This window comes from Pseudophryne corroboree, chromosome 11 (genome assembly GCF_028390025.1).
Source record: "Pseudophryne corroboree isolate aPseCor3 chromosome 11, aPseCor3.hap2, whole genome shotgun sequence".
Taxonomy (NCBI): Eukaryota; Metazoa; Chordata; class Amphibia; order Anura; family Myobatrachidae; genus Pseudophryne; species Pseudophryne corroboree.
The window spans coordinates 256,688,608-256,706,122 of record NC_086454.1 but is presented as its reverse complement, the minus strand read 5'-3'; the positions used below and the strand labels follow the sequence as shown (position 1 = coordinate 256,706,122).

General features: G+C 40.9%; 1 protein-coding gene across 1 annotated transcript in view; it reads left to right on the top strand.

The window, feature by feature from the left end:
* The window catches only part of ZNF423 (zinc finger protein 423), a 416,823-nt gene that overhangs the window by 63,111 nt on the left and 336,197 nt on the right, over nt 1-17,515 (top strand). Inside the window, exon 2 of the mRNA XM_063945343.1 lies at nt 1,749-1,802. Coding sequence (XP_063801413.1) covers nt 1,749-1,802 — 54 coding nt within the window. The remainder of the gene's footprint in view (nt 1-1,748; nt 1,803-17,515) is intronic.

The window sequence follows — 17,515 nt, the reverse complement described above, 5'->3', positions numbered from 1 at the left end:
TACATATTGGAGCTGATTGGCTGGTGTGTTTATCACCTTGCACATATCACTGGTTTATCACTTCCTTATTCCTTCTCGAGGTTAATACATCTGCCCCATGCTTACTAATAATCACAGGGGCCCATTTATCAAGGCGTTTTAGCCATTTAAAACTCATTGCATATGATTAATGGTGCTCCAGCCACTCTGCTTCTAACAGTCGTGTTTTAAAAATGACAGTTGGAAGCTGATTGGTTGGAGAACCATTTATCATACGCAACAAGTTTTAAATGGCTAAAACTCCTTGATAAATGGGCCCCAAATTCTGTTGCAAATGGCATTTTAGTCCTGATGTGAGATATATATTATTTTAAAGACTATCCCCCTTGGGTTGATTTCAATTAGGCGTGATCACCTCACACCCACAAGTAAGCGTGGCTATGTGCCGCATTTACAGTTGTTCTAGACCCGCTGATTTTTATTTGCAGCCTCGTAGGATTGGGCCGTTAAGGGATTGCCGGTGTTTCTATGCCATTGCCACAGCAACTTGTCTCCCTCGCATGCGGGGGCGAGTTAATTGAAGTGACCCCTATGTGTTTTCTGTACTGCAGTTATGGTATGGCTTCATTAGTGATTTCCCATTCTTACCGGGGGGAATAAATTTCCTAATGATTGGCTGCTGGAATCCTAGGTCTGATTTAGTAATAAGGGCCCTGTTGCAACCAACAGATTACAAGTTATGCTCGCTTACATGGTAATGTGTTTTAAGTTGGAGCTTTATCAAACCTAAAGATGACAAGTAGAGGTGTTGGCCGTAGCAACTAATCAAATTCTAGTTATTTTTTTTTTTTAATATAATAAAGGATATCTAGACTCTGAAGAAACTGCGTCAAAGTCATCTAACTGATAGGTAGATAAATAAATCATACCTTGTTCGCTTTATAATAATGGTCCATTGTCCCTGATAGACAATTCCATGTCTGAAATCTTAACATGCATTATATAATATTATTATTATTATTATTATTATTATCCTTTATTTATATGACTCCATATGGGTTCCGCAGTGCCCAGTTACAGTACATAAACAAATAAGCAAAACAAGAAAACAGTGACTTACGATTCAAGACAATATAGGACAAGTACAGGGTATATAAACCTGTCTGCATCAGCAGACGATACTGAAATAAATATCAGGGCGGCAGAAAACTGGGGTATTTTGTGCCGTCAAAGGGAATATTGAAAAGAAGATAGGTGAAGTCCGAGATGGAAAAGCACGAGGGAGGAGGGCCCTGCTCGTGAAGGGTAACCATCTATAGTAAGGTCTAAGGTGTTACGGCTTTTGAATGGAACTCTTTAAAGCTGAGATTTTGTGCATAAGGGTCTGTCGGGCATCATTCTGAATCAGTGGCATGTCTCATTTTACAGGTAGAACTGTTTATTTTAATTTGGTCTCCCACAATGGTCTAACGGTCTCCGTGGGCATCTATTCCAAGCCCCTGAACGCCTCTGGGTGCCTGTCTCCTAAAAGTTTTTTACTTTATGAAAAATGAAAATAAACATCCGTAGTCTACACTCTGTCTATAGATAAAAAGAAAAAAGCTGTCTCGAGATGTAAGGTGGAAATGAATAATTATAGATTATAGTGCTTATTGTGAACACCTGACTTTTGTATTACTGTTCTGTATTTTTGGTAACCTCTTGCGACCCTGCTAAGTGTGTGCTTTTAATGCGTTTTGCTTCATTATGTTTCCATTTTTGTTTTACAGTGGAAGATTCTGATGACTTCAGCTTGAGCTGGGATTCGTCACTGAACCAATCAGGTACCACCCATATAGTATGATGATTTCTTGTTTTGGATCTATGGTCTTTTGCATAAGATCATTGGTTCAAACTACTTGTGCAGCCCAGCCCTTGAAAGTTGGGACTGTGGGCCTAATTCACACCTGATCGCTAGCAAGCGATTTTTGCACTGCTGCGATCAGATAGTTGCCCCCTACAGGGGTGGGGGGGGGGGGGTGTTTTAACTGTGCAAGTGTGCGAACACATGTATAGCAGAGCTGTACAAACAAATCTTGTGCAGTCTCTGCGCAGTCCAGGACTTAATCAGCCGCTGCGATCACATCAGCCTGTCCAGGACCGGAATTGATGTCAGGAACCCTCCCTGCTAACGCATGGACACGTCTGCGTTTTTCCAGACACTCCCTGAAAACTCAGTTGACACCCACAAACGCCTTCTTCCTGTCAATCTCCTTGTGATCGCCCGTGCAAACGGATCCGTTGCACAAACCCATCGCTGAGCGGCGATCTGCTTTGTACCTGTGCGACGCGCCTGTGCACTGCGGTGCATTGGCATGCGCAGTTTGTGACTGATCGCCCGCTGTGCGAAAACGCACAGCAGCGATCATGTCTGAATTACCCCCTGTATCAGTTTTTATTACGGAGTAGGATCTGCCATCATTACTCTCTCGTTGATGCATGCAGAGTTCCAAATTGTAATGAGAAAATGTAGCAGATTAATTTCCATTGCTATCCAATTACTGTTGGACAATGCATCTCTCAGGCATACAGATGTAGGATTGTCAATTTAAAGGGGAATTCCATGTTTATGTAATCTTCCCAATAAACAACTTTCCCCTTAACTCAGTGAACCCATGTATAGTGAATGTTAAATGTCTCCTTGGAGAAACGTGTCTGTGGCAGTGCCGACCTGTGACTGCATCTCAACCCATGGACATTCCCTGAATGGAGTTTATTGGGTAAGTGTGGGTACACACCAGAACGATGGGCAATTGGGCCGAAGTCCCTTTGGCCCGGATCACGCGTGATTGCCCTTATACACCAGGAAGATCACTGTTCATCCTTCATTAATATGCAATGGGTCACGTGATATCTTCTGGTTGGCCGACTGGAAGATGTTGCAGACATCCCGCGGGAGTGCACAATAGTGCATACATACTAGGCGTTATGCACAATTTGTTGTGCCGATATCGCTCTTGGGTGTACCCACCCTAAAGTGGACTTTTATCAGGTTTTCATATTTGACTAAAATGTCCATTGGTAAAGGATCCATTTACAAAGATTATAAGGTGATTCTCTATCAGAAAACCTCTTTAATCCACTTACAAAGCAATGTAAAAGCTTCTGTATTGTGGCAACATTTTAGATGTTGGATTTTTTTTTCCATTTGTTATAGAGCAGGGAGCATGCTGTTCTATTGGCCTTTTAGGCATAAACTGGCTAGACATGTACGGTCCGAATATCAAATCTGTGTCCAGTATGGCAGTTGGTGGTTGGTCATAGTGGCATGAAGACATGGGTAACCCAAATGCTATATCTATGGATGAACCAGGCAGTGTGTTGTACATACACACTGCCCGATCTGTTGGAACTGAAGTCAAGAACTGTGCGGGCGTTTTACATGCGCCCGTCCAGTTGTGCTGTCAATCACCATCGGCGGCTGCAGCATACGGCGTCAGATATATTGGCTGCCGGCTGTGCTGCAGGGCTGACAATATATGTCTGTGAACGACGTTGTTCAGACATATCACTCGTACACACTGGCCGACGGACCTGCGATATATCGGGCATTCAGTAGACCGGCCAATATATCGGCCAGTGTGTACGCACCAGCAGTGGTGTCCACCAGCATTTTTTTTTCCATTCGCCACCAAGAGTAATTATATAAAAAAAAAAAAAAAAAGTGTGTATGTATGTATGTATGTATGTATGTATGTATATATATATATATATATATATATATATATATATACACACAATGTAGAAGGCGGCACTCAATGATTAATGGAGCAGGTAAATTGGTTCAATGTTTTGAGATTTATTTCTCGTCAGGCTACATGTGTGTATGTATGTGTATATATATATATATAATATAATATATATTTTTTTTTTATGTATAATCAGTGTTGATTTGCTGTCACAAGACTACCCATACAATAAAGCCATTCTTCGATACACTTATAAATAATAATTTTGTTAGGTGACTATTGTGGTCTGCAGAAGTTGCACAGGGTGAATCCGTTTTGCCTTAATCAAACTGCCCAACAAAATTGTCACTTGGATAAACTTTTATAAGGTCCCTCTCTGGCAATATGCCGCGTAAAGTAGTATTTTAGTTTCAGTGCTGCGGTTGTACTGTAGGGTATACTAGTGGGTAAATTGTTTCTGTGTAACAGAACAACAGTCACATTTATATATCCAATAATTACTGTGCCAGCAGAATGTAGCAGAAGGCTTCATCTGTGACTGCTTTGCATTGGTAAAAAGTTAACCGCCTAAATTATATACCAGTTTGACATCTAACGTTTCGGATCTGATTAATCTGCCACATGTGAACTTTATTTTCGATTTTTTTTTTCCACTACCTGATTTAGAGAAGTCCATTAAACAGAAATTAACTGAAGCCCATGTAGATCCTGCTGAAATCATTATTATTTACATGGATTTTGCCATCTTTGTTTGCAGTGTATATTTCACCAGAGCCCTACACAGGATGTAAAGTGGTGTGACTGTTCTGTTGCTATGCAGTCCAGTAGAAGATGGGAAGAGTACGTTATTCTGGGCAGGAATAGACGAGGCTTGTCAAATGATGATATAGGCCAGGCCTTGCCAAACCTGTGGCTCTCCAGCTGTTGTCAAACTACAAGTCCCAGCATGTCCTATCACAGTTTTGCTACTGGGGAATTCTAAACTGTGTAGTTTCACAACAGCTGGAGAGCCATAGGTTGACCAAGCCTCATATACTATAGGCAGTGAAGACTCTGAACTGTTTGCAGTCTATAGATCTACAATGTCTAGTTAGACAGTCAATAGGTCGACGTGGTCAAAAGGTCGAAATGGTCATTAGGTCGACTTATGAAAGGTGCTTATGGTCGGCAGGTTCAAATGGTCGATATGCCAATGGTCTACACACATGATCAACGTGAGTTGTTGGGGTTTTTTAACTTTTTTTTATTTTCCTCCAATTTATTAATACTTTATAATCCACGTGGCAAAAAAGATACAAAAATGTGGCAAAAAAGTTGTCGACCTTTTCATGTGTTGACCATTTTCCACATCAACCTTTTCACGTATTGACATTTTCCTGTGTCTATCTTTCATATGTCAATCTAATGGCCATGTCAATCTAATGGCCATGTCGATCTTTTGTCCATGTTGACCTTTTCCCTGTCGACCATATGCTGTTGACCTATTGGTTTTAGGCCTTCTTACAGTAGATCTGTTGAACCATAACCCTTTAAACACATATATAAAGTAAGTACAGTATATAGGGGGCAATGCAATTGACACGAGTTTGTTTAGCTTTTGGGATGAGTGCCCATAGCTATTCAATTGTCCGCATTGCATCTAGCACTTAAGTTGGGAGGTGCAATTTACTACAATTTCCAACTAACACTGCAAAGGAACTGGAATTCTGCTGTCACCTCAGGAGGAGAAATCCACTAGTCACAGGTTTACAGTGCTAGTTTTGCCGTATGGGTATGTTGTAACAATCAAACATTTAGGGGCCTATTTATCAATAATTGAGAGATGTTTTTGGTAATTAATAATCCATATTGTATTTTGTAAAGTAACATCAACATCTGAATTTATTAAGGGTCCACAGCTGGGACAATGGTTGTGAAAACCCGCAGTGTAGACAGAGATCTACCTTGTCTAGTATAATGCATACTAGGCCATGCATGTGCACTGTGAGGGGTGGAGGAAGTGCATGGATCCAAAAGGGTCCTCTTTGCTAGACCTTCTACCCATAGGATGAAGTGTTGCCGTCTGTTCCCACAGTCGGGCAGTTTTCAGAGCTTGATAAGTAGGATAATTACTACACCCCCCTACTTTGTAAAAAAGGAAGGAGAACTGCGCTAAGTGTAAAAACCACCCCAGTGGGTGTGTAGTTTAAAAATTGGAATATACACAATGTGGCTTGGTGAATAAAGAAACTTTAAACTCATTGTTTAAAACACGTGCTAAATGACACAAATATTATTTTCTATAATGCCTTTAAAATATGCCAAAGCAACCAGTAAAAACATACTATAGGCAACGTTCCCATAGACCGGTCTAATTAGTTGGGAATTGTGTATTGAGTGGCACCAATTTGTTATTAGATGGGGGGGGGGGGGGACGACACACGTTCTCCTTCTATAGGAAACGCAGCCACTGGGCGCCAATAAATGGTGGTATGAGTGCAAGCAACTCTGGTAATATGTCCAGCAAATGGATGAATATTAACCAATTAATGCAGTGTCAAGTTCATACGATCTCTGATAGCAAGTCTCATTGCAATATTAGGCAGGTTGACAGTAGGAGAGGCTTTGAAAAGTCATCCAGATATTCACTGCTCGTTCGGATATAAACGGATATCTTCTGGAGTGTCCACTATTAGCTCAAGGTGTTTCAATGTGGCAAAACCCACATCTTCCTCAGGATCTTTCAGATAGCACCGTTGTGGCCCTTTGTTGGTTTATATTTGTATCCCCCTACATTGTACCTTAAATGATCCCAGGAAATATGAGCGAGATCTGCTGTGTGTATGGGTTTAGTATGAAATACCTACAATCAAAATAACGACAACAATTGGCAGACGGTCAAAATCCCGACTAGATCAAAATGCAGACATTTAAAATACTGACAAGGACAAAATACAGACATTTTAAAATGTCGACAGGTCAAAAAGTCGACACATTTTTCATTGTTTTTTCTGTGTGTATGTCTGTATAGGTCGACATGGACACCGTATAAGTGTACCACGTCCCCTCGCGTGGCTCGATGCGCTCGAAATGCATTGGGCACACTATTTTATTCCCCTTCCAGGTCCGCTGGGATGGTAAAGTATGAACAAGTCGTTTTTAATGAAAAAAATCATGAAAAACTCAAGTTGACTTTTTGACCCGTGGACAATTTAAATGTTGGTATTTTGACCTTGTCGGTATTTTGACCTTGTCGGTATTTTGACCGTCAGTCAATGGTTGTCGGCATTTTGACTGGCAGGATTTTGATTGTAGGTAAATTGACCGGATACCGCGTGTATAGCTTCAGGAATAGGTGTGATTCTGCAAAAGCGTAAAAATGGTTTCCTCATTAATAACACATTTGTAAATTTTGGTATATTTTCCTAGAATACAGTATCTGACTAGTTGCTCTGGACGACGCCTTCCTTTCTTCAGTTACCTGTAGAACAGTTTTACAGTTTGCATAAATGTCCCACATTTTAGCAATGTATCGGGGGAAGAAATCACAAGCTCAATTGGTGGTTTTTATATTTACTGTAGTGTTTTTCAAACAGTTAGGTACTGTTACTTGTCATGCATTTTTTTTATTTTGTGTTCTTTTTGGCCATATAAATATCTGCTCCTCGGTGCCTGTCTGATACAGTCCCTTGTGCAGGAGCTAACTGAGCATGTAAACTGTGCGCTTGCTCTCTCTTGCGTGACCCCCATTTCACACCACTGAGATGAGAAGTTCCCCTTATGTAGCAAGGAACTGGAATTCTGTAAAACTCACTATAAGTAAATGTAATCTCTCAGATGTGTGCCTATATATAGCAGAGGAACCATCCTACGTGCATAAACCCATGCATATATCTTTATGTAGCTGTATGGGTTCTGTATTCTTTCCTGTCCCTATGCAATTAAAGTTTTATATTCTTAGCGGGAGAATGACTTGAAAAATGTCCCATTTACAAAAAAAATAAACAAATCAAAATATAGAACGTAACTAAACATGTAAAGTTAAGGGTGACACAAGGGCAAAATGGTCCTCAAATATCGAAACCCCTGTATAGCATAGGGATCAATGAATCCTAAATCTATGTTCAAGTCCTGTGTGATGTTCATGAAGGAACCACTATATGGGATTTGGCGGGTCAGTGGTCCAATGATCTGCGCCTGCCTGCGTGGGTCCCGCCAAGGCTTTAATGCTCAGAGGCTGGATGCTAGAGCACAATTGCTGTAAACCTTCCCCGCCCCCTTTAAAAAAAATAAAAAATTTAATTATGTTTTTTCAATTTCTGTTTTTTGAGATGGTGAAGACGGGCAGGGTGCGGAGATGGCTTAGTTTCTCCAAATGGACGGGTGTCGCTGCCGTTTAGGGGGAGGGAAGAGGCCAGGTATCTCCGTCATTGGATGGACATTTCCTGGCCTCTGCGGCGGGCGGCTTGCACAACCCCATGTGTGCCGCAGGCCGCCCGATGGTGAGTGACCGATCCGATGCGACACAGGTAGGTTCACTACTGCAGCAGGAGGCATCTGCTTGTAATTGATGCCTCCTACTGCATTACCATACAGTGCTATCACTGCTGCTTCCAAGGAAGTTCAGTGATAGCAATTCCAACCATATCTGATTCAGGCCCAATGTGTACATCCTGCATAACTCGTCCAGGGAAGCCTTCTGTCTACAACCATTTGGTCCACTGTACCAGAAATAGATCAATCCCCACACAACAAGCCCTGTGACTAGGTTTAGTGCTATGTGTGGTGTAGTAAAAGTTGACTGTCTCTTAATAATCATGTTGCCTATAGAGAGAGAAAGAAACCACTTATTATCTGTACATTATGGTCTCATTTATTCTGATGTCAAATGTGACATTTCCCCCCTCCACGCTGTGTCCCTTTAGCTCCTAAGGGGAATAAAATTTTATCTGAGAAATTCTTATTTCCGGCAGTCGACAGAAATAATGTGCGTACAAGCAGATAATTCTCTCACGGAAAACGAGCTTACCTGCCTTGAAACTAATTATGCCTGGGAAACCTTTTTAATTAGATAATGGCAATAATGAAACAGCGATTAGATTTCCCTGCAAAGTGTTGGAAAAATTGGAGTTTGCTCAGTGTCCCGGCAAATGGAGAACCTTGGCGCATTGTAATAAGTAGCCATCTTAGGTTTTATTTTTACACTTTAAAGAATGGATACTGTTTTTTTTTTTTGTACACCTCAAAATGATAAGAGAACGTAGAGAGCCGACATGAATCCTATTTTTCTTGTGAGAAATAGTAAAAGGGTTTGTCAAAACCTAAAGGAGCCTTGACTTCTTTTTATTTTGTTTTGGGGTCTATTATTGTGAGGTAAACAAGCAGTCACATGACTATATGCAAGGTCCTTACAGCACCTGTCAGATTCTGTGAACGACCCCTGCAATGCCGGTATATAATGCAGCATATCTGTACACTTGCATGTGTGGACGGGTGATCTGACGACTAAACAATATATCGGTGGGCGGGAATATTTAAATATATGTGCTGGGTAGACCTATCGGGCAGTTGGTAAGTGCGTTTGCACAAGTTTTTTGTTAGATTGGTCGGCAGCTGATCCATTGGCCAAGTGTGCCCCCAGGCTTAGCCAAAACCTAGTCCCATTGCAAATAATTTTTATAGTGCTTCCAATAATCCAATCCAATCTGTTGGCCTCCCAAGATTTTAGTCCAGGACTATCCAACTGAAGGTTTGCTTCCAAGACTTTTTGGTTGCCTCCAATATCCCTGACCACCTAAACATTCTATATCGGTTAATGTTTTTCATTTTAAAAGCACTTGGCCTGTGAACACACACAGCATAAGTTTGGTGCTGTTCCTATACATGCCTGAATGGCCACAAATTGCTCCTCTATTGCATATGTAATGCAACAGACTAAGGCCCAGATTTACCAAGCCATGGAAAGTGGTAAATTGCGTGGTGATAAAGTACCAGCCAACTGACACATTTCAAACACAGCCTGTAACATGACAGTTAGGAGCTGATTGGTTGGTACTTTATCACTGTGCAATGTATCACTCTCTAAGCCTTGATAAATCTGGGCCTAAAATCCTGAAGCCTAGATTTGATTAACGTGTAAACCGTGACTTAAGATGGCCGCATGCATCAATCTGGTCATTTTAAAATGACTGGAAAGTGTGCAGATGGCAAACGTTGAAGCCATTTAACATATTTCTCTCTTTGCGCACTAGATCTAAATTCTTGTTTATGGGGTTAATTGTTTTCTACTGAACAGCCCCATTGATGGTTTATTCAAAAATAGTCAGTGGTATGTGTTATCATACTGGTGAAATTGGCAAATTAGTGCTTAAGCCACGGCTCACACCTTCTGTAAATTTTAGTTGTACATTTGCTTTAGGTCAGTAGTTCTCTACCTCAACTCTCAAGTGTTTCCAGCAGGTCATGTTTTGTGGTTTTCGGTCCGTGGACGCAGATAGGATAATGACTAACGCTGCAACATATATTAACTCACCTGTGCATAATTAAAGAGATCCGGAAAACATGGCTTGTTGGTGGGTGGGCTTTTAGAACTGGACTTGAGAAACATTGCTGACAGTTGACCCCCATCTTTTACTACTTCTCTAGTTATTACAGTGCTGCCTTCTTCTTTTTCATTCACTCCATGACACAAAAATAAAGGTTCCAAAGTGACCAGTTAATCAGGCTGGGGCTGATTTCTTTTATACTGGGTGTGTGACTGGGGAATGGGGTTTCAGGACTACCAGAAGGGAGAACAAAGCATTTATCTAACAATTGAGGAAGAGGTCATGTGACACATGAAGCGGTTACTGCTACCAAGAGGCAATTGTAGCTTGCATGCTAAATTGATATACGGTAGGTAGACTCTTTTATATAGGAAAAACCTATTCAATTTAGGAGTAACTTGTAGTAATAGCCTTCAAATGAAAAATGTACCTCTCTGCGCTACTTTATGAAGTCATTAGTTTTCCGATTAATAAATTTGATTTCTATTCCTGTCTTGCGAAAGAAGTCTTCAAACCTCCATTGTAAAGTCTGCACGGTTTACAAAGTGTTCTGAAATGTTTCACGTATTCAGTAGTAATTCCTGGATTGTCTTCATTGTCCTACCCTTTGGCCTCCTACTTACAGATGCTTTAAGATCACAGTATTGCCTCACTGAGAGGCTTTAATTTGTACATTAAATGCAAAAAACAAAATTGGGCTCACTAATTGCTTTGGTGAGTGCTCTTTGTACACATGGACCCTCCCTATGATCCAGAGGTGATTTTAGGTGTGAGGGGACACTGTTGTCCCTGGGATTCGGTCTCTAGGTCGACAGGTCGACTTGAATTTTTCACAATTTATTATTATTATTTTTTTTGAACCTTTTCAAACTTAAGGATCCACGCGGACTACGATTGGGAATAGTAACCTGTGCCAAGCACAGCAAGGTACCTTGCCGGAAGCATGGCGAGCGGACACTGTGCACTAATTGGGGTTCCCGGTCACTCTACAAAGAAAACGACACAAAAAAACCATAAACTCATGTTGAACTTTTGACATGTCGACCTAGCATCCCTGTCGACCAATAGTGGTTGACCTAGTTACTATCTATCTACCTTCCATACCACACCCGTTGTCCCTTGTCCTAGAATTGCCCCGGGTTCCACTAGAATACGTTTCCCTGAGGGATAAATGCAACTTATGTGTCTGTTGGTGCCTGGCCTAGACCGCACACCTTGGGGTTTATACTTAAAGCTGGTTATAGTTCTGCCCACTGTACATTGGATCGTGCTGCATTCACAAGACCATGAGCAGGTTTTAAAATGTTGATCTGTTGTTGGCTGCCAGGAACAATTTGTCTGTACTCAATGGATGGACCAACATCCCGTTACGCATGTGTGTTCTGTCCACTGTGTGCACTAATCGGGTAGTGCCGACCTGTATAGACGCACAGATGTTGCTGGTTTCATGGCTTATAAAGTACTGGGTGGTCAAACGTACAGAAAATAACTGCTGGAAATTACATTTAGGTGTTGAGTATTAAACTGCATGTGCACGTATACTTTGTATAAATGAATGTGCTGACCTACTCTTGCCAAGTTCATTTATCATGGACTGTCACAGACCTCCAGCTAGACAGAAAGGAGCAGAAGCTGAATCCCACCACGGAACAGTAGTGTCCAGTAGGTGCTCGTGAAATGTGCAGAGAAGGGGGGGGGGGGGAGCTGGCTGCCGCTGTGGAAACTAAACTGCTGGGAGCCAAAGGCAACATTGAGAAGACTGCGAGCAGGCGCTGCTGAGCCAAAGCAGCCAGATGTATTTGCGGGCAGGGGATGTGTGTGCCAGCCAGAGATGGCTTTCATCTCCTGCGTTCTTGTCACACTGCAGTATAAAGTGCCTTTTTTTTATTTAAGCAAATCTCCCTCTACAGGAAACTAGCTGTCTTTTATTCATTGTGCACATTGGTAACCTGGGAATAGGAATCCTTTAACTCCTTATTACTTCAATGGTTTATTAGCTTAATTCAGAATGTAAATAGGAACATTGTTGGGTGAAAATGCAGTCCTTCTAACAAATGATAAATCTAAAACGTGGACGGGTTTTGTAAGTGCGGAAACCTAGGTATGGCAAGGTCCTCCAATAGGGATAAGCAAATTCCAGGAGCCAGTCCTTTAATCTGGAGAGCCATGGCAAGATGTCACCATTAAAAATGACTCCACAAATTGACTGAATGCCTTTTAAGTTGCATTTACACTGAGGTGTTCATTGAGGGTCTTCAAATGTACAATTCAGCTGTTAAAGAGATGGTTGATTTTTATGGCAATTGGCTTCTGCTTTTTCGCATTTAAATGCAGGCAAAAGTCCAGTGCATGAAAACTGCTGCCCAAAAGTACCCTCAACACAAAAGTCATTTCTCACTCTTCTTATCTACTCCACATTATCTAGGGGTCTATTTACTAAGCCATGGGGCTAAATGTAATAGCCTCAGAGTTCCCGGAGATGCGGGACTTTGTGTGAGTCTGCCCGTTAGTTTTCTAAAGCAGCACTCAATTACAAGGCAAAACAAACCTGGTTTTGCCTTGTAAATTGCTGCTTTAAGAAAACGGGCAGACTCGCACAAAGTCCCACACATCGGGAACCCGAAGGCTATTACATTTAGCCCATGGAGAGAGATAAAGTTGAGAGAGGAATCGGCTCCTGACATTTTTCAATTACAGCCTGTACCATGGCAGTTAGGAACTGATTGGCTGTTACTTCCTACCTCTCTCTACATTCTCTCTCTCTCTCTCTCTCTCTCTCTCTCTCTCGCTCTCCAAGACATATACACCTTAGATGTATTCAGATTTGAATAGATGGCAGCAGTTGTCCATAAGAATTAGGATTTGGTTTACTGACAGTGAATGCACCGCAGATAGTACCGATATCTAAATGGGCCCTAAACTTCCCAACTCCAATGAAGAAACGCCTACATTTGTGCTACTGTTTACCCTTGCCTGGAATCAACATAAGATAGTCCATTTTATTTTTCCATTATGGTGCCAAGACTGCCCCTTGAAATTATACGGAGCAGCCAGTTGTTCACTTAAATGACTGTAGGAATCTTAAGTGCTAATTATTGCGCATCCAATTATCAGTCCTATTGTTACTTGGTGTGCCATTGTGATTGGTTCTGAGGAAATTAAAGCCTTAATTTAATTGGATGCATTATGAAACTGCTCTCATTGTGCCCGTTCCTGACTGGGTAAGGCCATTATGCCAGTAGGGAACCATGATCTGTGTTGTAATTTCAGATTAACACAGGGCTGCTCTAGGTGTTTGTCTTAATAAGGTGGATTTGGGAGTATTTTAATGTACGGAGCAATTAGGGTGTTAAGAGAGGTTATGGTCAGTGGTCTGAATTGGTTTGCCTGTAATGATAGAGGGGGATATACATAGCAAGGCTTCGGCATGCTGAGATAAAATCACTCAACTCTGCCAAGCAAATGACCCTTGTCTGTCTCCAAAAAAGTAAAGTAATGGCTGCACTGAGCAAATATAAATACTTTCCATTGGCCCCCGGCAACAGCGTGCGCTTTCATATGCTTTAATGATTTTCAATGCAGTGCTAGGTTATTGATTCTTTCACTATCTGTGAGTGTTCATTGTCGTCTTGTCTGAGTTATGTGAAGGATGTCTTTTATTATGTATAAATTAATACTGCTGCACATCATACGATGTCCTTCTCTGTCCTTGTCTTTTTTTATTTTTATGTTTTATTTTATTATTATTTTACTAGTTTATTGTAATTGGACAGACTTTTTTTTTTTGCTACAAAGCCACTCTGTATTATGCCCTATTTGTCTGGACAAACTACAAGAATGTTTGTTTGTTTGTTTATTTATTTATTTATTTATTTATTTAAATATTTAAGGGAAAGTACGTTGGCAAAGGAAGGGAGGCCAGAATCTGCACCATCTGCAATCCACAATAACATCCAACAACATGCTTTTGTAGGCTGATCAAATACTTGCCAATGCAACTATATCACCACAAAGGGCATCCACTTGACCTTCTAACTTGACCACTCACTTGTTTGGTTGATGACACTACCCCCTTTTGGGGTGGTAAAGTTGACTACCAGTCAATGAAGGGAGCGTACTCAAAATAAATGACCAGATTGGTGGTCTGCCACTCTTTTTTGCCACAGAACAGCCAACGCTTAATCACCAACCAAGAAAACTATAAGGGAGGGAGAGGGTTTGGGTGGGAAGACTGGAACAAAGAGGCTTAGGCCCACAGTCCAGGCTTTACATAAAGACACACACACACACACACAAACACACACACACACACACACACACACACACACACACACACACCCACACACCCACACCTCTGCCACACCATAGTCCGGTGATCTTCCATGCCAGCCCCCTTTCTAGATATTTAACATACCTCATTCTTACAGGATCGTTCAGTTTCTCTTCTATAAAGAAACAGGCTTCGTCAAACTTGCCACTTTTTTCCTAATTTTAGAAAACCTATAATTAAAGGTATAGGAGTTATACGAATATGATAATCCATATAACTTTTAGTGTCTTTACAATATAGTGTGGCGTTTATGGGTCAGGGCTTTTTCATACAGAAGTGCGTGTGTAATTTTGATCTGGTACCAATTTTCAAAATGACAATTAGAAGAGAAATATTTTGTGATTTATATAGGTTATTGTGAAGAGATCCAATTGCGTTTTATGCTAGAAATTCAATCCATGTACTAATGAATCCAAACGGTGATTGGTCCACTTTCAAGAAATTTTTAGGTGCACATTCAAATGAAAAAAACACATTTAGAAGACCATCTTCTAGGCTGCTTCATTGGATAAATTCCTCTATAACCATCACAATATGATTTAGTTAATCCAAATGCTTCCAGTTCTTTAAGCATCCCGTTTTCAAGTAGACTACTAATGGTTTGATGCAGCTTAATGTTGCAATTAATCAACATTGAGGGCCACTGCTTTCCAGAGAACAAAAATTGACCAAAGACTTTTTTTCCCTTAGTAGTTGCCAGCTTTTTGCACACTTCTCAGTATTACGGCTAATGCCTTTTTAATGTGTCTTTTATTGTAATGTGCTTTGTCTTAATTGTCTTTTGTGTAAAATGCTTAAGCACAAAAGTTAGGAGTTTTGGGTCATAGAAGAAGGGGAAAAAAAAATCTAGTTTAACGTGCTAATTATTATATCATTCCTGTACCATTTACAAACGAGCAGACGCAGGGAACTGCTTATTCAAAAGCGAGCATCATCTAAATTAGGGTTAATTAGAGACTCTCCCAAATAGCGGATGCTTCATCAGCAAGAGGACGTCGAGCAAATAAATCTAATTTCCCTTCTACGAAAATCTTTGCAAGCTTAATTACTATAACAACAACATTTCTTCTTTTCATTAGGGGGATTGGGTCATTATTAACACGATATGTAGTGTCTACTACCGCAAGCAGCCTGCTCCCACCTTTCACAGGTGCCCCCGGGGACCGAGGGAGAAGCGGACAGCGTTCATCATATGCTGACGAGCCCAATTAAAACACTTTGATATTTTGTGTTTCGAAAGCTTCTCCCAATGTTTGCACAAAACACCAGCTCCTAATTAGATTAATTAAACTGGCATTATGCTAATGCACAGTTCTTTTTAACCTCTCTATTTCCACAAAAATAAATCCAAGGGATTGTGAAGAACACACTACTGTACTTACTTAAAGGTAAACTATGTTTGCTTTGAATTGCTGTATGTAAGCTACTTCATGACTAATAAAAGATTTCTGGAGTGGAGTGCCTATGAGTCTTTTGCACCGTTCACCTGATTAGCCTGCATATAATGCACCCTTGGCTATTAACAAACATTATTGGATCATTATTGGGTCCATACGGATCATTTAACGCAATTGCTAAAGTTGGCTGATACAGCCTACAAAATTCTCTCCCCAATTTGGGGAGAGAATTTGGGCCGTAAGGGGGCAATCGAATTCTCCAGGCTTTACCACCAGAATGGCCATGACCGCACTCTGCATCTATATTTTTGACCCTCCCCCCTCTCAAGCTATAATACGTACAGTTAGGCATCGCGGTGGCACATTTTAATTTATCCCCTTGGTTTGGAGGATTTGTCAAGATCCATCCATCCATCCATCCATCCGTATGATTTTATGTTGGGGCCAGTGGCCAGCTACTGGAATTCGGGGATTCTGCATACATCACATTTGTTCCTTTTGGGTTACTGAATTTTACAATGTGAAGCAATTTCTGGATTTAATTGTCCAGTGACCACCTATGATCAGGACTTTCCATTTATATCCTAATTAACTTAATCCAATCATTTTAAACAGCGATTGGCAATTTTGTATGCTTTAAGTGTTTGCACATTTATCTTTTTTTTTTTTTTTTCAAGAATAAAAAAACTACCCCAAAACGACCTTGGTACCCCCATTTAACTCCTCCTGACATGCACCCATATGCCCCTAATTTGCTCTAACGTTTTTACCAATTGCCACACATCTGCCACTTCCTCCAAAATAGCTTAACTGGACTGAGACTTCCACTTGTTACAAAATGCAACACCGTGACCTCCAACCTAAATGAACACCCTAATTTCACATGGATTTAGGTTTCTACCTACGTGCCACTCACACACCCCACAGAGGAAGGCTAGAGAGCATGCGGTGGAGAATGCACTGTGCTTACTTCTCCTCCTCCTCCTCTGGCTGTGCTGCATGTCTCACCACAGTGTGCAAAGGAAGTCATGTGACACAGTAGTCTGCTTCTGTTCTGTGTTTTTTTTTTTTTCTTCTTGGGGGTCTATTCATGAAGCAGTGAAAAGTGTGCCCATGACAACCAGCTGCTACGTATCATTTTATAGAACGCACTGTATAAATGTTACTTCAACACTGATTACTTGCCATGGGCAACTTCTCCATTGGCTCACTTCTCCAGTCTTTTCCCTGCTTCATGAATAGACCCCTTATTGTCAAAATATCCACATCTGCCTACTCCTGGCCAGTGTTCGGGGTCCTTCAGTACAGTTTCCTATGGTTTAAAGTACCAAAAAAACAGGAAAGAGCTATGAAAAGCTAAAGGGTAAAAGCTACAGTAACTTCATGGCATTTCTTCCGGCAATAGAACTGTTTGGAAAATGTTACCTCTTGTGTTAAATGTTATTAATGTAGATGTGCTGTATAATAATCAGATTCTTTTTCCATTGAAGGTGCCATTAGTGTCTTATAGCTTAAATCAACCTTAATAGGCCATTTTTTCCATGTGGGTTTTTATTT